General features: G+C 38.5%; 2 protein-coding genes and 1 long non-coding RNA gene across 3 annotated transcripts; 2 read left to right on the forward strand and 1 right to left on the reverse strand.

Moving 5' to 3' along the window:
• The first annotated feature begins 1,789 nt into the window (after window positions 1-1,789).
• Window positions 1,790-4,056, forward strand: LOC126605932 (B-box zinc finger protein 19-like). The gene is made up of 5 exons (XM_050273385.1): window positions 1,790-2,109; window positions 2,452-2,548; window positions 2,668-2,783; window positions 2,884-3,129; window positions 3,741-4,056. Exons 1-5 carry the CDS (start codon window positions 2,017-2,019, stop codon window positions 3,744-3,746), a joined length of 558 nt encoding a protein of 185 aa, XP_050129342.1. The 5' UTR covers window positions 1,790-2,016; the 3' UTR covers window positions 3,747-4,056.
• A 2,979-nt stretch (window positions 4,057-7,035) lies between these two features.
• LOC126605934 (uncharacterized) lies at window positions 7,036-7,879 on the reverse strand. Its single transcript, XR_007617063.1, has 2 exons — window positions 7,612-7,879; window positions 7,036-7,379 (listed from the first exon to the last, which is right to left on the reverse strand). It is a non-coding gene; the product is annotated as an uncharacterized LOC126605934 (long non-coding RNA).
• A 1,329-nt stretch (window positions 7,880-9,208) lies between these two features.
• Window positions 9,209-22,997, forward strand: LOC126602782 (probable serine protease EDA2). The gene is made up of 11 exons (XM_050269651.1): window positions 9,209-9,592; window positions 9,695-9,850; window positions 9,958-10,140; window positions 10,228-10,344; window positions 10,483-10,536; window positions 10,620-10,691; window positions 11,129-11,334; window positions 11,463-11,557; window positions 21,882-21,956; window positions 22,283-22,366; window positions 22,573-22,997. Exons 1-11 carry the CDS (start codon window positions 9,209-9,211, stop codon window positions 22,686-22,688), a joined length of 1,542 nt encoding a protein of 513 aa, XP_050125608.1. The 3' UTR covers window positions 22,689-22,997.
• The last annotated feature ends 400 nt before the right edge of the window (window positions 22,998-23,397 follow it).

The following is a 23,397-nucleotide window of genomic DNA, read 5'->3' on the forward strand; positions in this document are numbered from 1 at the left end:
AAATTGTATTTTAATTTTTTAAGAATAATGGTGGGTGGGGAAAGAGCATATTAGAGGTTATTTTAGGAATAATAGTGAGTGGGGAAATAACATTTCAAATTTTTTTTTAACTTTTGTGTGTAGATGAGATTATAATGTGAGTGAAAAAATAGGACATGTGGGGGGTCTAGCAGCTCTATAAAAAATCCTTGAAGCTATTGAGTATTACGGTTGAGTAGTATTCCTCTTTACTTGTAAGTGAAATGTCTTCGGTTCGACTCTCGTCAAAGACGAATTTAAATGACATCATTGTTAGTAAAGAGGAAGAAGGAGAAGAAGGGGAAGGAAGAAAGAGGAAGGAAGAAGGAGAAGAAGGAGGAAGAAGAAAAAAAAAATCTTTCCCAAATTCGGAGGAAGAAGAAGAAGAAGAAGAAGGAGAAGGAGGAAGAAGAAAAAAAAAATATTTCCCAGATTTGGAGGAAGAAGAAGAAGAAGAAGAAGAAGAAGAAGAAGAAGGAGGAAGAAGAAAAAAAAAATCTTTCCCAGATTCAGAGGAAGAAGAAGAAGAAGAAGAAGGAGAAGGAAGAAGGAGAAGAAGGAGGAAGAAAAAAATAAAAGTTGCAGTCAGAGGAAGAAGAAGAAGAAGAAAAAGGGAGAAGAAGGAGGAAGAAGAAGAAAGAAGAAAAAAAAAAACCGAATCTGCAACCCAGATTCAGAGGAAGAAGAAGAAGAAGGAAGAAAGAAAAAAAAAAGTTGCAGTCGGAGGAAGAAAAAAGAAAAAAGAAAAAAAAAACCGAATCTGGGCGAATTTGCAACCCAGATTCGGAGGAAGAAGAAGAAGAGGAAGGAGAAGGAAGAAGGAGGAAGAAGAAAAAAAAAATCTTCCCCAAATTCGGAGGAAGAAGAAGAAGAAGAAGAAGGAAGAAGAAGAAGGAAGAAGGAGAAGAATGAGAAGAAGGAGAAGGAAGAAGAAGAAGAAGAATGAAGAAGAAGAAGAAGAAGAAGGAAGAAGGAGAAGGAAGAAGGAGAAGGAAGAAGAAGAAGAAGAAGAAGGAAGAAGAAGGAGAAGGAAGAAGGAGAAGAAGGAAGAAGAAGAAGGAAGAAGGAGAAGAAGGAGGAAGAAAAGAAAAAAAATCCGAATCTGCAACCCAGATTCGGAGGATGAAGAAGAAGAAGAAAAGGAAGGAATAAGGAGGAAGGAGAGGGAAGAAGGAGGAACAAGGAGGAAGAAGAAAAAAAAAAACCTGGATGACATGTGGCGCCCAGTCAATGTCCACATAAGTGTCACGTCACAGTTAACGGGAGACTTAACAGTTTGACTAATGGATGTATGAGACTGTCCCAAAATTTACATTGTAGGTATGACTCTGCGATGAAAAAAAACTTGATGTGCTAAATGTTGAAAACCACGAAACATGAGGGTAGTAAACAATTTTTTATCCTAAATTGAATTTGTGTAAATGATCTATGAATCGAAACTTATAAAATTGACGGCTTGGATCGTTGAAATCCAACGTGAAGTGGACCCTACAACTAGTTCTCATATCTTTCCAAAATTGGGGATACCCTTGGATAAAGGGGCTGTGTATAATTGTACATTTGTTTGTTTATATATATATATATTAACAAATGATATTTTCTACATTAAGGGGGTAAGAAGTATGCTAACAATAATGTGGTTCAAATTCATCTTTGGTAAGAATCGAAACTAAGTTCGCTCACTTACAAGTGAAAAAAAACATATCACTAGACCGTAGTACTAAGTGTCTTGATTGTTTATAATTTATGATATTATTCTTTTGGCTTCTGGAATCGCCCCAACAAAAACCAAACACAACCTACTTTTATCTCTGTCTGGAATCTCCCCTTCATTATTGACTACACCAAACACAACCAAATAGATCTTGCTGAATTGGGTTCGCTTAAAGTTCCATACTTTTTATGTTTTCTGGATTGGACTGGATTGGATTGGATTGTGAGCGTTTGAGCTGTGGTTGGATAGAAGAAATATGAGAGTGGTGAAAGGGACTAGTAATTATGCGAACACTTTGTGACTCCTGTGAAAGCGCTGCCGCAATCGTGTTTTGCGCTGCCGACGAGGCTGCTCTTTGCCGCGCCTGTGACGAGAAGGTATGACCTTTTTTCCCATTTTGCTGTTAATTTTTCCAAAGTTTTTTTTTACAGTGCCCAATTTGCAGTTTCATATGTTACACCCGGAAATCTAGGCAAAAAAAGAACTAATTAATGATGTGTTTTGTTTGCTGGGTGCATATTGAACCATATATTAGCTTGTTGAATTGTTAGTTGCTTCCATGTTTAACTAATGTAAGGCAAGCAACTGTGGGTTAAGTTAGTTGGACCGCCTTTTTCGCGTAGATTCAGAATAGTTTGGAATTAACATTTGTTTTCATGTTTCTATATTCTCTGTACGGCTTGTATTCGAGATGCTTTAAACTGTTGATCCGGTGGCAGGTTCATATGTGCAATAAGCTTGCTAGCCGGCATGTTCGGGTTGGTCTTGCAGCTCCCAGTGAAGTTCCCCGCTGCGACATTTGTGAAAATGCACCTGGTATGCAGACCTATTTTGCGATTCTATCGATTCCCTGCTGATATATGTCTTAATGTTGTTTGAAAGAAAGAAAAGAAAATTAACGACGCTTGTTCTATCTTCCTGGAAACTACTTGTAGCTTTCTTTTGTTGCGAGATAGATGGAAGTTCCCTGTGTTTGCAATGTGATTTGATTGTTCATGTTGGAGGCAAAAGAATGCATGGAAGATATCTTGTACTGAGACAAAGAGTTGAGGTGGGTTTGTTGATCCTACTTACTAAGAATTGGATTATTTTACTTTTACATAGGTGTTGCGGATGACTTAAATGTTTTACACTGTTTGGTTGTTTTGTAGTTTCCAGGAGATAAACCTGGTAGTATTGAGGACCCAGCTTCCCAACCCACTGATCCAGGCGAGAGCAGAAGAGTACAACAACCCCATCCACCTAGAATGACAATAGGAGAGAACCTGCAAAATCATCGGGTGTCTCCTATTCGTGCTTCAGATGCCAATGCTGATGAGCATGTAAAGATGGATAATAAATTGATTGATTTGAACATGAAGCCTCATCGGATGCATGGACAAGCTTCAAACAAAGAGGTTAGAGTGCTTTCATTATTTAGTACCTAGCTCTGTTTTTGTTTTAGCATGTATCTCAACCCTGCAAATGGAACATTGTCACATTCGTATGGAATGGATCCCATCTGTAATTCACTTGGGGGGGAACAATTTCACAAGGTCTGGGTCATAGTTGCTTATTAGGGACGTGAGCAAAGTGGTTAATAAATTGCAAAAGTTTGTAATGTATGTGCAGCTAAACTAAGAACACAAGTCGGTTTACTTCATAAGCTAAGAAATTGAAGCCAGAAAGGCAGTTAAAATAGGAACTGCTAAGTTGAGAATTGCCATCTTTGTGTCTGAGAAGAAAAGAGTTTGCATTTTCTATATATCTATTTGCATTTCACAAATGTATAATAGACACAGCTTGTACTCAAGTCCGTCTTTCGGATATCATGAGAGCAATATGTGGTCATTAGAGAAATCACACTTCTGTGTTTTTGTGTCGATTATCCGATTTTAGTTACTCACACTTCAAGTTACCATTGTTCTACAACCTTGCGCATAGCTCAACAGAACACATTCTCTCTATTGATACTTGAATCTCTTGAGCTAGATCAGTGCATAACCTGTTGGCTTTTCGTATTTTTCAGGACTAGTATCGGCGTATCTGGAAGCATCGGCTGGCGCAGATTACTTCACTAGCTAGTCGTAAAAAGGGTGCTTCCTGTATACCTTTCTTATATTGCTGCTTTATGTAAAACTGTAAAATGGGCATTTGATCATTATGTAGTTTAGTTGTGTAGAGGATATAATAGTAAAAAAGTATCCATGACTTTGCTTAACAAAAAACACATTTTTGTAATTGCTTCACTTGTATATGCAAAAACTGAGGACCTTCATGTAATCGATCTGAAATTTGAGAGTTTTAAAAGTTCTTGTTCAATTATGAGAAAACGGTTTGAATAACATTATTCAACGTTATTTTTATTCAGAAGTAGGCTTGTTTGGTATGGTTGACCCTAGAAATTAAAAAGCCTACATTGCGCGCAAATCGAGTAATTACTGAGCTAATTACGTCCTTTTATTGATGGGGCATGCTAACTTGCGACCAAGCTCAGTTAGACGGGTATAATAGTTGTGATGGTGTGGTGTCGAACCTACTGTTGACTTCTGCACTGAGTGACTACGGTGGAGGAAGGAACACTCTTAGCCTAGGGTTTTCGAACCTGAAGACAAGGTTATTCAAGGGAGATGAATGTCTTTATGGTGAATATTGTTTGGCTGTTTGAATGCCAAACTCTGAAGTGCACTTGGGAGTAACCAATCATAGAACATCTCATTTCGTTGAAAAGCTAATGAAGTGACCTCGTTCGGTGATAGAATCAAAGACTCCTTGTCGACACCAATGGAACTCAAAGCAATGTTAATCTAAACTGAATATGTTTCCGATTCCCAACATAGTGCTATAAATACAAACTGAAGATGTGTTATGCGTTGACGAATGGTGAGGAATATTAGTATTTTTGTCAAAGTGCGAGAAGGTCTCACGTAGAACAAGGGTTTCTATGTAGAGCATTGAGTTGAAAAGGCTTTCTACGTCACAGAACTACTTCCATTTATAGGGGTAGATTTTGTGATGACCAAGCTTGCTGAAGTAGAGTCCTGATAGGACTATGCCTCCTCGGCACCCACCTGGATATCCTTGACATTCTCTGTACAATCCTCTTTTGTAATCGAAATTCAATCTTTATTTGGTCTCAGCTTCTTTGACTTGAAACAGAATTCTAAACTTAATCCTTTACATAATTAATTTATTCACATCTGATCAGCCATAGGTTTTGATTTTTGAATTAATTTCAATTCAACCAAAACTTAGACAAACTTAAGATTCTTGCGGCATTGCACAACCTCTGAGTCTGTTACATTTATGAGGAATGAACAAGTAGAAGCTGTTAATAGTGATTGGTTGGCGGCCATTTTTATGATATTATGCATAGATCCAATATATCATGGCAAATTCTTTAGAAAAAAAAATCGTGAGATTTAGGCATGCCTTCATTTCTCACATTCGAGATGATCCCACCAAAGGAGAGATTTGTTTGAATTGAAATATGCCTTCTCTCACTGAGCCATGCCTAAGTTGATCCCTTAGTAATCCCACTTCCATTAGTACTCGATCGAATCATCATTCTCTGGGCTGAGAAAGTTACATGGCTTGAACGATCCCCATTGGCCAAGAGTCATGACCTTCTTGAATTATTCTTCTCGGGCCAAATTGAACATTTCAGGATCAAACAAGTATTTTTCTTGAATCAAATTTTTTGCTTTTGAAATTAATGAGTGGTTATGTGCACACCCAAATTTCTTCTCTGAATACCTAATTTACTCTCACACATATCTTTGGACACCAAAATAATTTATTAAATTTTCAAGGATGCCTTTTTCTACTTTTTATGAATTTATTTTTCTCTGGACACCCATTTTCTTGCGCTCTAAATGCTTCAAAACCTTCCTCACATGAAGGAAGTATAATCTCTCTTGCAAGGGCACGACACTTTTTTTTGTTTTTTTGTCAAACCAGAAATTATTACATGAAACAGAAAACTCAAAGGTCGTCTAAATACAACCATAGCCGAAGAGGAAATACAATAGAAAGACCCAAAAAGAGTAAGCCTACAACAACAAAAACCTATATCTGGATGAATGTTGCCTCCTCCACAATGGATGTGCCACCATTGCCGATCTGCCACCACCGGCAAGAGGAATGACCCGCGAACAAGCATGGTCATAGCAAATAGTGCTAAGAGCACTTTAACAACCACCGAACACCCGAGTAGTGACATGCGATGGGGGTAGCAAAGGTCAGTGGTGGAGGATTGACGACTGGAAGCAACAGAGGAGGAAAAACGTATAAAAGTCCAAATTTGAGGCAAGTTTGAGGAGATTGAAACAAGCTCATGAAAATTAAAAATTAAGGAGGTTACCGGAATCAAGGGAGAGAAACAAAACAGGGAAACTAAGAAGAGAGGAGTCTTAATAAGTGGGAGGAGGGCAAATAAGATGGGAGGGAGGGGAGTAAGTGGGAGGGGCAAGACAAGATGAGAAGGAAGGAGGAGGATCAGAGCGAGGGTTAGCAGGCTAGAGAGGAGAAGGAAAACGAAGAAGAGCAAAAGGGTTGCCAGCCGACTCCAAGAAAAGAAAGGAGTCAACAACCAAAGATAGGGGAGTTTTTGGGGTAGGGGGTGGCGGGTTGGGTTACGAGGGTTCTGTGCGAGAGAGAAAAGGGCAGGGGTAAAACCCCGTTTGAAATTTGTTCATTACATTGCAGTGCTTGCCGTAACAGCAAGGTGTATGACGTGAGTACAATGAAAAAAGAGAGTAAACCTTATGAACCTTGTCAAACCAATCCGATGACTAAACTCCAAAAATTAGGATGAAATGAATGTTTATATGAAAAGAAAAAAAATCTATGGATATTACTGTCTGGATTTGGTGTATCAGTCCAACAAGGTTCTTGCAAAATATGGTTTATCAAATACCATCACAAAGAATGTTAAGAATCGAATAAAAAATGACAAAATTTACTTTTTCGTATTCAAGATATCATAGTTGTCGCTATGTTCTTCCATTCTACTATAGAGTTTCAAAGAAGCGTTATAAAGTGAAATTTAGAAAAGTACGGTAAAGTGAAATTCAAAATTCTATGGGTGTCCAAACAAAATAATTTTTTTTTCTTAAAAAAATCACTAAGTGTCCTATTTAACTGAATAATTAGAGAGAGGTGCGGGCGGTGAAGAGAGAGAAAAATTGATGAATTCTGAGATGTATATTATCTCACCTGATTATTTCTTATTTAGTAAAAGAGAATTTTTGTTTTTAAAGTAATATAACTGAAATAGAAAACAATTCAAAAATAAAAGGACATCAAAATTTTAGAGAAGTAAATTAACAGCCTTTTACTAAATATGCCGATATTTTCTTTCAATTTACTTCTTAGTTCTCACCAATGACTAAAATATCGATAATATCAGTGAAATATCGCCAATATTATCGTTTATCAGAGAAACCGATATTTTCCCACGTATCATCTAATTGTCGTCAAAATATCGCAATATTATCGATATTATCGATAATATCGCGATATATTCGATATTATCGATAATATATCGAAACAATCTCGTGGCTCCGTCATCGGAAAGGCAGCCAAGGCTGCGTCGTTTGGATCGCCTCCCGGACTTGCTCTGTCGCTCATCCTCCAGATCTTTGACATCGCCAGAGCTTACTGGATTCTGCAGAGAAGATGTAGAAATTGTCCAGGGTTAGAATCAGTTCTATTCCTTCACCAAACTAAATCAAAACCCTCCAGAATTGATGGAAATATTCAGAGGTTAAGAATAGAAATAGAAATAAATCTGAAACGAAAGCACATGCATGTGTTAGATCTCGCTTTATTTCAGTCCAACACATAAATCTGAAACGAAAGAACAAAAAAAAATTAACACTCATGGAGGAGGGATTTACCTTCATGCATCTCAGTTTTCATGATTATAGAGACACGGAGGTGTGTATGTTGTTGGGCTTCAGGTTGCAGACAATAATGAAGAGCTATGAGAGAGAGTGGAGCTGTTGTGAGAGAGAAGGCTGTACGAATGGGCGTTGGGCTTGAGGTTGGAGAAATGATAGCATCTCTCATATTCTAGAAAGAGAGTGAGAGAGTGAGAGAGTGGTTGGGAATCTGAAAAACATCTCATTTTTCTTTCTACACGGGTTGGTTTGAAAATGAGAGTGGCTCATGGCTCAAGGCAATTGAAAGGGGATCCAATGTTGCAACACATGCTAGAACAAAAACATTAATGTTCTTTTCTTTTGTTGAACAAAATTAAAAATTTTTTGGATTGTGTTTAGTTTGCGGATCTATTTTCTGTAAAAAAAAATTGGTGATAATTAATCTCGGATCCATATGGGTGGTATGTTAACAATTACATGCAAAACTATTTTGGGGATTTATCATTTGATGACTACTCTTCACAATACACTTACTCTACATATAGAGATGATGAAGATAGTCAAAATTTTGAACCTCATAAGAACTCTATGTGGTACTAAGTCACTCATGTATCTTATCATGCAATGTATAAAGTGTAAAATATTGTACTAATTCATTATATATAAATGATTATGGTGTGTTTAAAGTTCTTTCATTAATTACTACATATTTTCTACACTCATAATGTTTGCCAGCTCGCTATATAATCAACTTGATAATGTTAAATCCATCATGCAATGCATTTCCTTCCAATGTTTTGTGATAAACTAATAGATAATTGACTAAATAAACATCTTGCAAAGTTTCAATAAAAATTTTCAAGTTTTTCTTACAATTTCCGTGGTTTCCATATTATTTTTATCGATATCGATAATATCCCGATATTTCCATCGATATTTCCGTGTTTTCGGACTACCTATATTTCCGATATCATCGATATTTAATACCTTGGTTCTCACCCTTCAAGCTTTCTCCTTCGCAACACCAAAATTTCAAAAATGAGTAAATTGTAGCAATAGTCCTTTAACTTTAATTAAATTGGAACAATAGTCCCTCAACTAAAAATCCATTACCATTAGTGTCTCAACTTATCAAAATGTATAGCTATGGTCCTTTTTGTCAACTTCGTCAAAATTTTGTCAAAATAAGTTATGTTGGAATGATGATTACTATAATTGGAATCCCTCAACTCATCAGAACATGTAGCTATAGTATTTTTTTTGTCAACTTCGTCATAATTTTATCAAAATGAGTTATGTTAGAAGGACCATTACTACAATTGGGTTAAAGTTGATGGACTATTGCTTTAATTGGATTAAAGTTGAAGGATCATTTCTCAAGTTAGATTAAAGTTGAGGAACCAATAGTAATGAATTTTTAGTTGAAAGACCATAGTTGCACGTTTTGATGAGTTGAGGGCCAAAGGTAATAGATTTTTAGTTTAGGGATCATTGTTTCAATTGAGTTAAAGTTCAATGATCATTGCTAAAATTTAGTCTTTCAAAAAAAGACAAGTTAACTATTCACTGATGACACGTGCCAATATTGTATGTGAACACATGCACAGCATGCATGACTGCTAGTTGCTGCAAACTTTCACAGACCAGCCACCGGTGCACCGCCGCCAATCTACCATCCCGAGTTCCAATGTCGACGTCGTCTTCGTTCTCGCTCTTTCTAACGACGATGCTCTGGACGCTCGCTTCTGCCTTTATGAATCCCCGAACTTTTCTTCAGCTGGGGAGCTCGTCCGGAGCCAGAGGCACTGGCAATTACTTGACGACGGAGGAGTTCTGGTTCGATCAGACTCTCGACCACTTCTCGCCCTACGACAGCCGCAAATTCCCGCAGCGCTACTACGAATTTCTCGACTACTTCAGAACGCCTGACGGACCCATTTTTCTCAGAATTTGCGGAGAAGCCGCGTGCAGCGGCATTGCTAACGATTACCTTAGTGTAAGTTCTAATTTTTCAAATTTTTTGTGGAAAATTTGTAAATTTGTAAATGTGGAAGAAATATTGGATTTTTGGGAATTTAATTGAAGTCCCATTGTGCAGGTGTTGGCTAAGAAGTTTGGGGCAGCTGTGGTTTCGCCTGAGCATCGATACTACGGAAAAAGCTCTCCTTTCAAATCGCATACAACGGAGAATTTGAGGTACTTGTCATCCAAGCAAGCTCTTTTCGATTTGGCGGTTTTTCGTGAGTTTTACCAGGCAAGCCCCATTTGTGAAGTTTATGAATTTGTTGTAGATATTTTACCGAATTGAGCATGTTATTTAGTGTTTTCTTTTTATATTTTATTTTGTGTGATTATTTGTAGAATTCATTAAATGTGAAGCTGAATAAGACCAAGGGTGAAAATCCATGGTTTGTGTTTGGTGTTTCGTATGCGGGAGCTCTTAGTGCGTGGTTTCGGGTTAAATTCCCGCATTTGACATGTGGAAGTGTTGCAAGTTCTGCTGTTGTTGGAGCTGTTTATAACTTCACTGAATTTGACCAGCAGGTGATCACTGTGTTAATTTGGCATTTTCTCCTTTAAGGCAAAAGAATGAGATTGTAGTCGCTTAACTACAACACTCTCCGAATGCAGGTTGGTGAGTCTGCAGGTCCACAATGTAAAGCTGCACTGCAAGAAACTAATCGTCTTGTTGAACAAAGGCTTGCTACTAACCGGAAAGCAGTAAAGGCGTCGTTTGGTGCAACGCAGGTTGGATTTTTCATCCTTTTTAGTCACCATTAGTAAATCTGAATCATGATGTACTTCGAAGTACAATCCGGATTCATGCCCTGTAGGAGTTTCTTCTTCACTTCTCACCTTGCATCTTGACCTTAAGTTTGTGTGCAGCTTGATATTGATGATGATTTTATGTATTTTCTGGCCGATGCTGCTGTTACAGCGGTAAATGTTACTTCTTTCTTAGTTTTGTCACTCAGTTTACACTCTATCGAACTGGTGGTGATTATTTGTTTAATAATTTGCAGTTTCAATCCGGAATTCCGGATAAGTTATGCTCCCCTCTTGTTCAAGCAAAGACAAATGAAGAGGATTTGGTGGTATGTTCCTCTTCTCACCTTTCCATTTGGTTCTTTAATTGAAATAATCTTGGTCCACTGTGCTCTATATGTAATCACACAGTTATGTTCTATAATGAGCCCTTGGTTACTGAGCTTGTCTTACGGGCAGCATGTTTACCTTGCATTGTCCAAATAAATAACCCCTTTATGTCAAATCTCTAACTTCAAACTTAGCAGTAGTATGAAAATTTCATGCGCATTTCCTCTGGTATTCATAGTGTACGCTGTATAATATTTTCATTTTAAACTTCAGTGAAAAGTAAGAATGATGGGGAAAAAAAAAAAAAAAACTATTTCGTAACTTGTAAGCCGTGCCAATAATCGTGGTTCTTGGACTTAAGCTTTATGAAGATGCCTATATCAAGCTTCTCTAGTTGTGTAATGTTGCTAATGGCAAAAACTTAATCTTCTTGCAGGAAACATATGCTAGATACGTTAAAGATCATTATCTGGGAAGTTTTGGTGTTGATGTCGAAACATATAATCAGAAGCACTTGAAGAATACTGCTATTAGTGAGGGCAGTTCTGATAGATTGTGGTGGTTCCAAGTTTGTACTGAAGTTGCATATTTTCAGGTGGCACCTGCAAATGATAGCATCCGGTCTTCAAAAATTGACACAAGGCATGTTTCTGAAAATATTTTTGATCTAAATACTATTTTTCTACTTATGCTTTTTCTGCAGACCTGTAGAATGTTCAACTCGGTAGCTCCTGTATGCATCGCTGATTGATAGTTTGACATCGTTGCAGATACCATTTAGACCTTTGCAAGAGTGTTTTCGGAGAGGGCATCTATCCTGATGTTGTTGCAACAAATCTATACTATGGAGGCAAAAAAATTGCAGGTCAAGGACATTGATCTCTCTTTGCCTATCTATATGTTTTCCTAGTAATTACATATTACTATTTCAGTAGCATAAGTTCTATCTACCCTTTCATCTCGGCCCTCAACCTTATCCCTTCTCCTCCTGCCCTGCTGCCTACCAGAAAACCCCTAATAGCTGAAGGCATTTCTTGTTGGGGCATAAAAAGACTTCACTACTTTGGAGATGTTTATCTCACAAAGAAGAATGTAATGCAGCGGAATTGATAGGCAAGAGAAAGAAAGAATACTCAAGGTATTACACAAGATTTTTATTCACTCACAAACTTATTACAAGAGGAAACACTCAAACGCTCTTAGAAGCTTTGTTGCTTCTTCTCACTTCTCACTACTTGCTCTCTTGGTTGTTTCAAATGGTGTGGATGCCTTCTCCTTTTATAGGCATGGATGGAACCTTGGAGAAGCATGGAAGCATCATGCTAGAGATATCTAGATAATTCCACTACCTTCCTAAGCTAGAATTATCTACATTAATCTTGTATGTCGGTGAAATTCTCACCATTCTTCTAGACTCTTCCACCAACTTGAACTTTGCTAGAATTCTCTAGCATGTGCATGGATCTTTCTTTGTGTATGGACTGGATCAATTGTCTTGGGCCAAGACAAGATTACATTTCAACATCCCCCCTTAATCTTGTCTTGTGACGCCGATTGATTTCCTCAATCTAACAAAGTCTTTTTGTTTGAGTGGCTTGGTGAATATGTCAGCGACTTGGTCTTGAGACTTCACGTATTCCACTTGCACATCCTTTCTTGCAATACACTCTCTTATGTAATGATAGCGGGTATCTATGTGTTTGCTCCTGTCATGGAAAACTGGATTCTTTGCTAAAGCTATTGCAGACTTGTTGTTGACATAGATCTCTGTTGGCTCTTCTTGTGTAATACTTTGAGTATTCTTTCTTTCTCTTGCTTATCAATTCCGCTACGTTACATTCTTCTTTGTGAGATAAATATCTCCAAAGTAGTGAAGTCTTTTTAAGCCCCAACAACTAGAAGAATGGTGAGGATTCCACCAACATACAAGCTTAGTGTAGATAATTCTAGCATAGGAAGGTAGTGGAATTATCTAGATATATCTAGCATGATGTTTCCATGCTTCTTCAAGGTTCCATCCATGCCTATAAAAGGAGAAGGCATCCACACCATTTGTAACAACCAAGGGAGTAAGTAGTGAGAAGTGAGAAGAAGCAACAAAGCTTCTAAGAGTGTTTGAGTATTTCCTCTTGTACTAAGTTTGTGAGTGAATAAAAATCTTGTGTAATACATTGAGTGTTCTTTCTTTCTCTTGCCTATCAATTCCGCTGCATTACATTCTTCTTTGTGAGATAAACGTCTCCAAAGTAGTGAAGTCTTTTTAAGCCCCAACAAAGTGGTATCAGAGCTATGGCTAGCAACGCTATGGCAGACTTCCAAGTTCCAGTGCTCGACAACAACAACTTCGATAATTGGAGTATCAAAATGAAGGCCCATTTGGGAGCACATGATGTATGGGAAGTCGTGGAGAAAGGCTACACTTAGCCAGAAGATGAAGCTACTATGTCCCAACCCCATAAGGAGAGTTTGAAATATTCAAGAAAGAGAGACAAGAAGGCTCTCTACCTAATCTACCAAGCATTAGATGACAATGACTTTGAGAAGGTCTCGAGTGCAATCTCTGCCAAGCAAGCATGGGAAAAGCTTCAAACCTCTTACAAAAGAGCCGAACAAGTGAAAAAGGTTCGTCTTCAAGTACTAAGAGGTGAGTTCGAATCTCTACAAATGAAAGGGTCTGAATCAATCTCTGATTATTTTTCAAGAGTCTTAGCTGTTTCCAATCAATTAAAAAGAAACGGAGAAAAGTTAGAAGATGTTAGAATTATGGAGAAGATACTACGCTCGTTGGACCCCAAGTTCGAGCACATTGTCGTGACGATTGAAGAAACTAAAAACTTGGAAGAAATTAGTATAAAGCAATTAATGGGTTCGCTACAAGCATATGAAAAGAAACATAAAAAGAGGCAAGGGAATGATAAGTAGCTCCTCAAGACGAATGTTCAGCCAAAGAAGAAAGAAGAAAGCTTCGATAACGAGAGAAGCTAGTACGAAAGAAGTGGTGGTCGAGGACGCGGACGTGGACATGGACGTGGACGTGGTTGGAACTTCAACAACCATAGCAACTACGAAAGAGGAGGAAGCTCAACAAAAGGTCATGGAAGAGGGCGCTCAAACTTGAGGTATGAAAAATCTCAAGTTCAATGCTATAACTGTCAAAAGTTTGGGCATTATGCTTAGGAATGTAGAGCTCAAAGCAACAGACTTGATGAGAAGGTCAATTATGTGAAAGAAGAGAAAGAAGATAATGGCATTGTGCTACTAACATGCAAGAATAATGATGGAGACCAAGACTATACATGGTACCTTGACACCGGCGCCAGCAACCACATGTGCGGAAGAAAAAGCATGTTCGTAGAGCTCAATGAATCGGTAAGTGGCAAAATTTCTTTTGGAGACAAATCCAAAATACCCGTCAAAGAAAAAGGTAACATCCTAATTCCCCTGAAAAATGGCGGTCACCAATTAATTTCAAGTGTCTACTATGTGCTCAATATGAAAAGCAACATTTTGAGCTTGGGTCAACTCTTAGAAAAAGGTTATGATATTCACATGAAAAATTATAGCCTTTTTCTTAGAGATGACAAAGGAAGATTAATTGCCAAGGTGAAAATGTCAAAGAATAGAATATTTCCTATGAATATTCAAAATGATGTTGCAAAGTGCCTCAAAACATGTTACAAAGACACATCCTGGCTTTGGCATCTTTGTTTTGGGCATCTTAACTTTGGGGGACTGGAGTTATTATCCAAGAAGGAGATGGTGAGAGGCTTACCATGCATCAGTCGCCCTGACCAAGCTTGCGAATGATGTTTACTTGGGAAACAGTTCAGGAAAAGCTTTCCAAATGAGTCGACCACAAGAGCCCAGAAGCCACTCGAGCTCATTCACATTGATGTGTGCGGTCCAATAAAACCAAGCTCTTTGGGTAAAAATAATTATTTCCTTCTCTTCATTGATGATTTTTCAAGGAAAACCTGGGTATATTTCTTGAAGCAGAAATCAGAAGTCTTTGGAACATTCAAGAAGTTCAAAGCTGCTATAGAGAAAGAAAATGGTTGCAAGATCAAAGCCATAAGATCTGATCGAGGAGGAGAATTCACTTTGAAGGAATTTCAAGAATTCTGTGAAGCCAATTGAATTCGTCGACCTTTGACAGTTCCAAGATCCCCTCAACAAAATAGTATGGCGGAAAGAAAAAATCGAACCATCCTCGACATGGCTCGAAGCATGCTCAAAAGTAAGAGATTGCCTAAAGAGTTGTGGGCAGAAGCTGTAGCATGTGTTGTCTACCTATCAAATCAGTCTCCAATAAGAAGTGTGTGGGGAAAGACTTCACAAAAAGCATGGAGTGGAAGAAAGCCAGGTATCTCTCATCTAAGAGTTTTTGGAAGCATAGCCCATGTACATGTACCAGATGATAGGAGGATGAAACTCGACGACAAAAGTGAGAAGTTCATCTTCATCGGTTATGACTCAAATTCAAAGGGTTATAAGTTGTATAATCCAAACAATGGGAAGACGGTGATTAGTCGAGACGTGACATTCGATGAAGAAGGACAATGAGATTTTGGCTCTCATGCAGGTGATCTTCACTTCTTTCCTCAGTTTGAAGAAGAGAATGAACAAGGGATGATGGAGCAAGCAAGAGAGGTTCAACAAGAATCCACTACTCCACCTGCTTTACCAACATCAACCAATCATGGCAATTCACCAGCATCAGCATCGTCAAGTGGGAACCTAAATGAAAGAGAAGTACCACGCACAAGAAGTCTACAAGATCTCTATGAGGTAGTTGAAAAACTTGATAATCCTACACTTTTCTGTCTCTTTGCTGATTGTGAACCAGTTGACTTCTAAGAAGTAGTGCAAGATACTAAGTGGAGGAAAGCCATGAATGAAGAAATTGAAGCAATCCATAAAAACAATACATGGGAACTCGATATTCTTTCGAAATGACACAAAGCCATTGGAGTCAACTGGGTGTATAAGACAAAGAAGAATGCCAACGAAGAGGTCGAAAGATACAAGGCGAGATTAGTGGTGAAGGGCTATAGTCAAAGAGCCGGAATCAACTTTGATGAGGTATTTGCACCCATTGCTCGGTTGGAAACTATACGATTACTAATTTCTTTGGCAGCTCAAAACAAATGGAAGATTCAACAAATAGATGTGAAGTCCGCTTTCCTAAATGGAGTCATTGAAGAAGAAGTCTACATTCAGCAACCATCAGGCTATGAAATCAAAAGGCATGAAGATAAAGTTCTGAAGCTGAAGAAAGCCCTCTATGGGTTAAAACAAGCGCCACGAGCATGGAATAGTCGCATTGACAAGTACTTCCAAGAAAATAACTTCACCAAGTGCCCTCATGAACATGCTCTCTACGTCAAAGTCAAAGATGGAGATATTCTAATTGTGTGCTTATATGTGGATGATCTAATCTTCACCGGAAGTAATTCAAGCATGTATGAAGAGTTCAAGAGAGTGATGACCAAAGAATTCGAGATGACCCGACATCGGGTTGATGGCATACTACCTAGGCATTGAAGTCAAGCAGAACAAAGAAGGCATTTTCATCTCCTAAGAAAGCTACACAAAGGAGATACTAAAAAAGTTTAAAATGGAAGACTGCAAGCCCATAAGCACGCCAATGGAGTGCGAAGTCAAACTAACCAAGCATGACGAAGGAGAAAGTGTAGATCCAACATTTTTCAAGAGTTTAGTTAGAAGCTTATGCTACTTAACATGCACAAGACTAGAAATTCTCTATGCCGTCGGATTAGTCAGTTGCTAAATGAAGAATCCCACAACTACACACTTGAAGACCGCCAAAAGAATGCTTCGATACCTTAAAGGTACTGTTAACTTTGGCTTGTTCTATTCGAGCTTTAATAACTACAAACTTGTTGGATATAGCGACAGTGATTGGGAGGAGATTCCGACGATAGAAAAAGCACTACTGGATTTGTGTTCTTCATGGGAGACACTGCATTCACATGGATGTCGAAGAAGCAACCGATTGTGACTCTCTCTACATGCGAAACTGAATACGTAGCTACTCCCTCATGTGTCTGTCATGCAATCTGGCTGAGAAACTTGCTGAAAGAATTAAACATGCCACAAGAAGAGCCAGCAAAGATCTATGTCGACAATAAGTCTGTAATAGCTCTAGCAAAGAATCCAATATTCCATGACAGAAACAAACACATAGATACCCGCTATCATTACAGAAGAGAGTGTATTGTAAGAAAGGATGTGCAAGTGGAATACGTGAAGTCACAAGACCAAGTCGCCGACATATTCACCAAACCACTCAAGCAAGAAGACTTTGTCAGATTAAGAAACACAATCGGCATCGCAAGACAAGATTAAGGGGGGATGTTGAATTGTAATCTTGTCTTGGCCCAAAGATAATAGATCTAGCCCATGCACAAAGAAAGATCCATGCACATGCTAGAGAATTCTAGCAAAGTTCAAGTTGGTGGAAGAGTCTAGAAGAATGGTGAGGATTCCACCAACATACAAGATTAGTGTAGATAATTCTAGCATAGGAAGGTAGTGGAATTATCTAGATATATCTAGCATGATGTTTCCATGCTTCTCCAAGGTTCCATCCATGCCTGTAAAAGGATAAGGCATCCACACCATTTGTAACAACCAAGAGAGCAAGTAGTGAGAAGTGAGAAGAAGCAACAAAGCTTCTAAGAGTGTTTGAGTGTTTCCTCTTGTTGTCGACATAGATCTCTGTTGGCTCTTCTTGTGGCATGCTTAATTCTTTTAGCAAGTTTCTCAGCCAGATTGCATGACAGACACATGAGGTAGCAGCTACGTATTCAGCTTCGCAGGTAGAGAGAGTGACAATCGGTTGCTTCTTCGACATCCATGTGAATGTAGTGTCTCCCATGAAGAACACAAATCCAGTAGTGCTTTTTTTATTGTCGGAATCTCCTGCCCAATCACTGTCGCTAAATCCAACAAGTTTGTAATTATTAGAGCTTGAATAGAACAAGCCAAAAATAACAGTACCTTTAAGGTATCGAAGAATTCTTTTGGCGGTCTTCAAATGTGTAGTTGTGGGATTCTCCATGTAGAGACTGACTCATCCGACGACATAGAGAATATCTAGTCTTGTGCAAGTCAAGTAGCGCAAGCTTCCAACTAAACTCTTGAAAAATGTTGGATCTACACTTTCTCCTTCGTCATGCTTAGTTAGTTTAACTCCGCACTCCACTAGTGTGCTTATGGGCTTGCAGTCATCCATTTTGAACTTTTTCAGTATCTCCTTTGTGTAGCTTTCTTGGGAGATGAAAATGCCTTCTTTGTTCTGCTTGACTTCAATGCCTAGGTAGTATGCCATCAGCCTGATGTCAGTCATCTCGAATTCTTTGGTCATCAGTCTCTTGAACTCTTCATACATGCTTGGATTACTTCCGGTGAAGATTATATCATCCACATATAAGCACACAATCAGAATATCTTCATCCTTGACTTTGACGTAGAGAGCATGTTCATGAGGGCACTTGATGAAGTTGTTTTCTTGGAAGTACTTGTCGATGCGACTTTTCCATGCTCGTGGCACTTGTTTTAACCCATAGAGGGATTTCTTCAGCTTCAGAACTTTGTCTTCATGCCCGTTGATTTCATAGCCTGATGGTTGCTGAATGTAGACTTCTTCTTCAAGGACTCCATTTAGGAAAGCGGACTTCACATACATTTGTTGAATCTTCCATTTGTTTTGAGCTGCCAAAGAAATTAGTAATCGTATAGTTTCCAACAGAGCAACGGGTGCAAATACCTCATCATAGTCAATTCCGACTCTTTGACTATAGCCCTTCGCCACTAATCTCGCCTTGTATCTTTCGACCTCTCCGTTGGCATTCTTCTTTGTCTTATACACCTACTTGACTCAGATGGCTTTGTGTCCTTTCGGAAAAATAGCGAGTTCCCATGTATCGTTCTTCTGGATTGCTTCAATTTCTTCATCCATTGCTTTCCTCCACTTAGCATCTTGCACTGCTTCTTAGAAGTCAACTGGTTCATAATCAGCAAAGAGATAGAAAAATGTAGGATTATCGAGTCTTTCAGCTACCTCATAGAGATCTCATAGACTTCTTGTGCATGGTACTTCTCTTTCATTTAGACTCCCACTTGATAATGCTGATGCTGGTGAATTACCATGATTGGTTGATATTGGTGAAGCAGGTGGAATGGTGGACTCTTGTTGAACCTCTCTTGCTCCATCATCCCTTGTTCATTCTCTTCTTCAAACTAAGGAAAGAAGTGAAGATCACTTGCATGAGAGCTAAAATCTCATTCTTCTTCTTCATCGAATGTCACATCTCGACTAATCATCGTTTTCCCATTGTTTGTATTATACAGCTTATAGCCTTTTGAATTTGAGTCATAGCCGATAAAGATGAACTTCTCACTTTTTTTGTCAAGTTTGGTTCTCCTCTCGTCTGGTACATGTACATGGGCTATGCTTCAAAAAACTCTTAGATGAGAGATACCTGGCTTTCTTCCACTCCATGCTTCTTACGAAGTATTTCCCCACATACTTCTTGTTGGAGACCGATTGGATAGGTAGACAGCACATGCTACAGCTTTTGCCCATAACTCCTTAGGCAATCTCTTGCTTTTGAGCATGCTTCGAGCCATGTCGAGGATGGTTCGATTTTTTCTTTCCGCCACACCATTTTGTTGAGGGGATCTTGGAACTGTCAAAGGTCGACGAATTCCATTAGCTTCACAGAATTCTTGAAATTCCTTTGAAGAGAATTCTCCTCCTCGATCAGATCTCATGGCTTTGATCTTGCAACCACTCTCCTTTTCTACAGCGGCTTTGAATTTCTTGAATGCTCCAAAGACTTCTGATTTTTGCTTCAAGAAATATACCCAGGTTTTTCTTGAAAAATCATTAATGAAGAGAAGGAAATAATTATTTTTACCCAAAGAGTTTGGTTTTATTGGACCACACGCATCGGTGTGAATAAGCTTGAGTGGCTTCTGGGCTCTTGTGGTTGACTCATTTGGAAAGCTTTTCCTGAACTGTTTCCCAAGTAAACATCCTTCGCAAGCTTGATCAGGGCGATTGATGCACGGTAAGCCTCTCACCATCTCCTTCTTGGATAATAACTCCAGTCCCCCAAAGTTAAGATGCCCAAAACGAAGATGCCAAAGCCAGGATGTGTCTTTGTAACATGTCTTGAGGCACTTTGCAACGTCATTTTGAATATTCATAGAAAACATCCTATTCTTTGACAGTTTCACCTTGGCAATTAATCTTCCTTTGTCATCTCTAAGAAAAAGGCTATAATTTTTCATGTGAATATCATAACCTTTTTCTAAGAGTTGACCCAAGCTGAAAATGTTGCTTTTCATATTGGGCACGTAGTAGACATTTGAAATTAATTGGTGACCGCCATTTGTCAGTGGAATTAGGATGTTACCTTTTCCTTTGACGGGTATTTTGGATTTGTCTCCAAAAGAAACGTTGCCACTCACCGATTCATTGAGCTTTACGAACATGCTTCTTCTTCCGCACATGTGGTTGCTGGCGCCGGTGTCAAGGTACCATGTATAGTCTTGGTCTCCATCATTGTTCTTGCATGCTAGTAGCACAATGCCATTATCTTCTTTCTCTTCTTTCACATAATTGACCTTCTCATCAAGCCTGTTGCTTGGAGCTCTACATTCCCAAGCATAATGCCCAAACTTTTGACAATTATAGCATTGAACTTGAGATTTTTCATACCTCAAGTTTGAGCGTCCTCTTCCACGACCTTTTGTTAAGCTTTCTCCTCTTTCATAGTTGTGATGGTTGTTGAAGTTCCAACCACGTCCACGTCCGCGACCTCGACCACGACTTCTTCCGTACTGGCTTCTCTCGTTGTCCAAGCTTTCTTCTTTCTTCTTTGGCTGGACATGCGTCTTGAGGAGCTGGTCATCATTTCCTTGCCTTTTCTTATGTTTCTCTTCATATGCTTGTAGCAAACCCATTAATTGCTTTATACTAATTTCTTCCAAGTTTTTAGTTTTTTCAATCGTCACAACAATGTGCTCGAACTTGGGGTCCAACGAGCGTAGTATCTTTTCCATAATTCTAACATCTTCTAACTTTTCTCCGTTTCTTTTTAATTGATTGGAAACGGCTAGGACTCTTGAGAAATAATCAGAGATTGATTCAGACCCTTTCATTTGTAGAGATTCGAACTCACCTCTTAATACTTGAAAACGAACCTTTTTCACTTGTTCGGCTCCTTTGTAAGAGGTTTGAAGCTTCTCCCATGCTTGCTTGGCAGAGGTTGCACTCGAGACCTTCTCAAAGCCATTGTCATCTAATGCTTGGTAGATGAGGTAGAGCGCCTTCTTGTCTCTCTTTCTTGAATCTTTCAAACTCTCTTTCTGGGGTTGGGACAGAGTAGCTTCATCTTCTGGCTCAGTGTAGCCTTTCTCCACAACTTCCCATACATCGTGTGCTCCCAAAAGGGCCTTCATTTTGATACTCCAATTATCGAAGTTGTTGTTGTCGAGCACTGGAACTCGGAAGGCTGCCATAGCGTTGCTAGCCATAGCTCTGGTACCACTTTGTTGGGGCTTAAAAAGACTTCACTACTTTGGAGATGTTTATCTCACAAAGAAGAACGTAACGCAGCGGAATTGATAGGCAAGAGAAAGAAAGAATACTCAAGGTATTACACAAGATTTTTATTCACTCACAAACTTATTACAAGAGGAAACACTCAAACGCTCTTAGAAGCTTTGTTGCTTCTTCTCACTTCTCACTACTTGTTCTCTTGGTTGTTTCAAATGGTGTGGATGCCTTCTCCTTTTATAGGCATGGATGGAACCATGGAGAAGCAAGGAAGCATCATGCTAGAGATATCTAGATAATTCCACTACCTTCCTAAGCTAGAATTATCTATATTAATCTTGTATGTCGGTGGAATCCTCACCATTCTTCTAGACTCTTCCACCAACTTGAATTTTGCTAGAATTCTCTAGCATGTGCATGGTTCTTTCTTTGTGTATGGGCTGGATCAATTGTCTTGGGCCAAGACAAGATTACATTTCAACATTTCTTACTACCAGATATGGGATCATTTATTTAATTATTTTTTTGTCAAAAGCATCATTTATTCATTTCATGATTCAGCATTCATTCACATGATCTTATGAAACCAAATCTGCAGGTTCAAAAATAGTTTTTACAAATGGTTCGCAGGATCCCTGGCGTCATGCATCCAAACAGACTTCATCTCCAGATAGTGAGTATTACATTTCTCACATGAGAAGTCTCACTATTGATATCCTATGCATTGATGTGAAAGTATTCCAACTATGTTGTTTGTATCCGGTTTTATATCCCACACCAAATTGTAGGTAGTCGTTTGTATTCTGTCGGTAGTTACATGTGCAGTTTAAAACTTGTGTACTATTGATATTGCATGTGTACTGTGCCCTTTAGATTTACATTGAACTATTATGCAAAGTCGCTTCATAAGGGATAAAACATACGTTCACTAGATTGCAATATTTTTAGTTATTTCTAAACAGTTGTTTAAATCTTTTTTGTTTTGAATAAAACTTTCAGTGCCTTCCTACGTCATCTCTTGCCATAATTGTGGCCATGGAACTGATTTGAGAGGATGTCCTCAGTTTCCTTTCCCCCCTAAAGGTATGTTTTGTTTGTGTGTGTGTGTTCCTTTGTTTGGAATTCTAGTTTGATTATGAAAGTATTTTTTTAGTTATTGTTTGTGAATGGCGTTAAAGCACGTCAAAGTTAGATAATTTGAACCCGAACATGATTTTCATGGATGGCTGTGCCTGATAGTTTCCAGTTGATGATGTTATATTCATTAGGGTTTATGACTTGTGTTTCAGGCAATTCCCAAAACTGCAGCAACCCTGATGCAGTCAACAAAGTAAGGCAACAAATTGTGGAACACATTGACTTGTGGCTTTCTGAATGCCAAGAAACTGGTAGGAGTTACATGTAATGCATATTTATCTGATGTTCTACAACAGCAGCAGGCACCTAGAATGACAGTCGGAGAGAACCCGCAAATCCACCAGGAGTCTCCTATTCTTTTGCCGGATGCCAATGCCGATGGACGTGTAAAAGTTGATACTAAATTGATTGCTTTGAACATGAAGCCTCATCGGATGACAAGATTCAGAAAAAGATCTTAAGAGTGTGTTTAGTACCATCAGCTTGATCCTGGGTCTGTTTTGATTATAGCATGTATCTCAACCCTGCAATGTTTGACAATTTGATCAAAACTTGATTTTTAGGTCTTCTTTTAAAGATCGGCGCATAAAAAAATAACTAAATTATATCTTTTAAGTCATCTAATGGTTATCCAATAAATAAATGAACTATGTTTTTCGATTAAACACTAAAATTATTACAACGCTAGTCGAACTGTTATTGATTTCTGATTTGGTTAATTTTGTGCAAAATTAATCTTTAAGGGTTGCTTAGAGAAAAGACGATTTTTGAGTATCAAGTAACAAGGATGGTAACATTCCCACCTAAGTATTTGGATTTTCAACGTAATATGTTCGTGACATTAATTTCGTCTTGCCTTTCGTTTTCATTGATGTGTTTTTTCGTGGGTTTAGGCTTTGTCATTCCGCTTGTATTTTTCTATTATCACATTTTAGTATTTAATAAAATTCGGAGATAGAGGACGGGAAGGGTTGATC

This window comes from Malus sylvestris, chromosome 15 (genome assembly GCF_916048215.2).
Source record: "Malus sylvestris chromosome 15, drMalSylv7.2, whole genome shotgun sequence".
Lineage (NCBI taxonomy): Eukaryota > Viridiplantae > Streptophyta > Magnoliopsida > Rosales > Rosaceae > Malus > Malus sylvestris.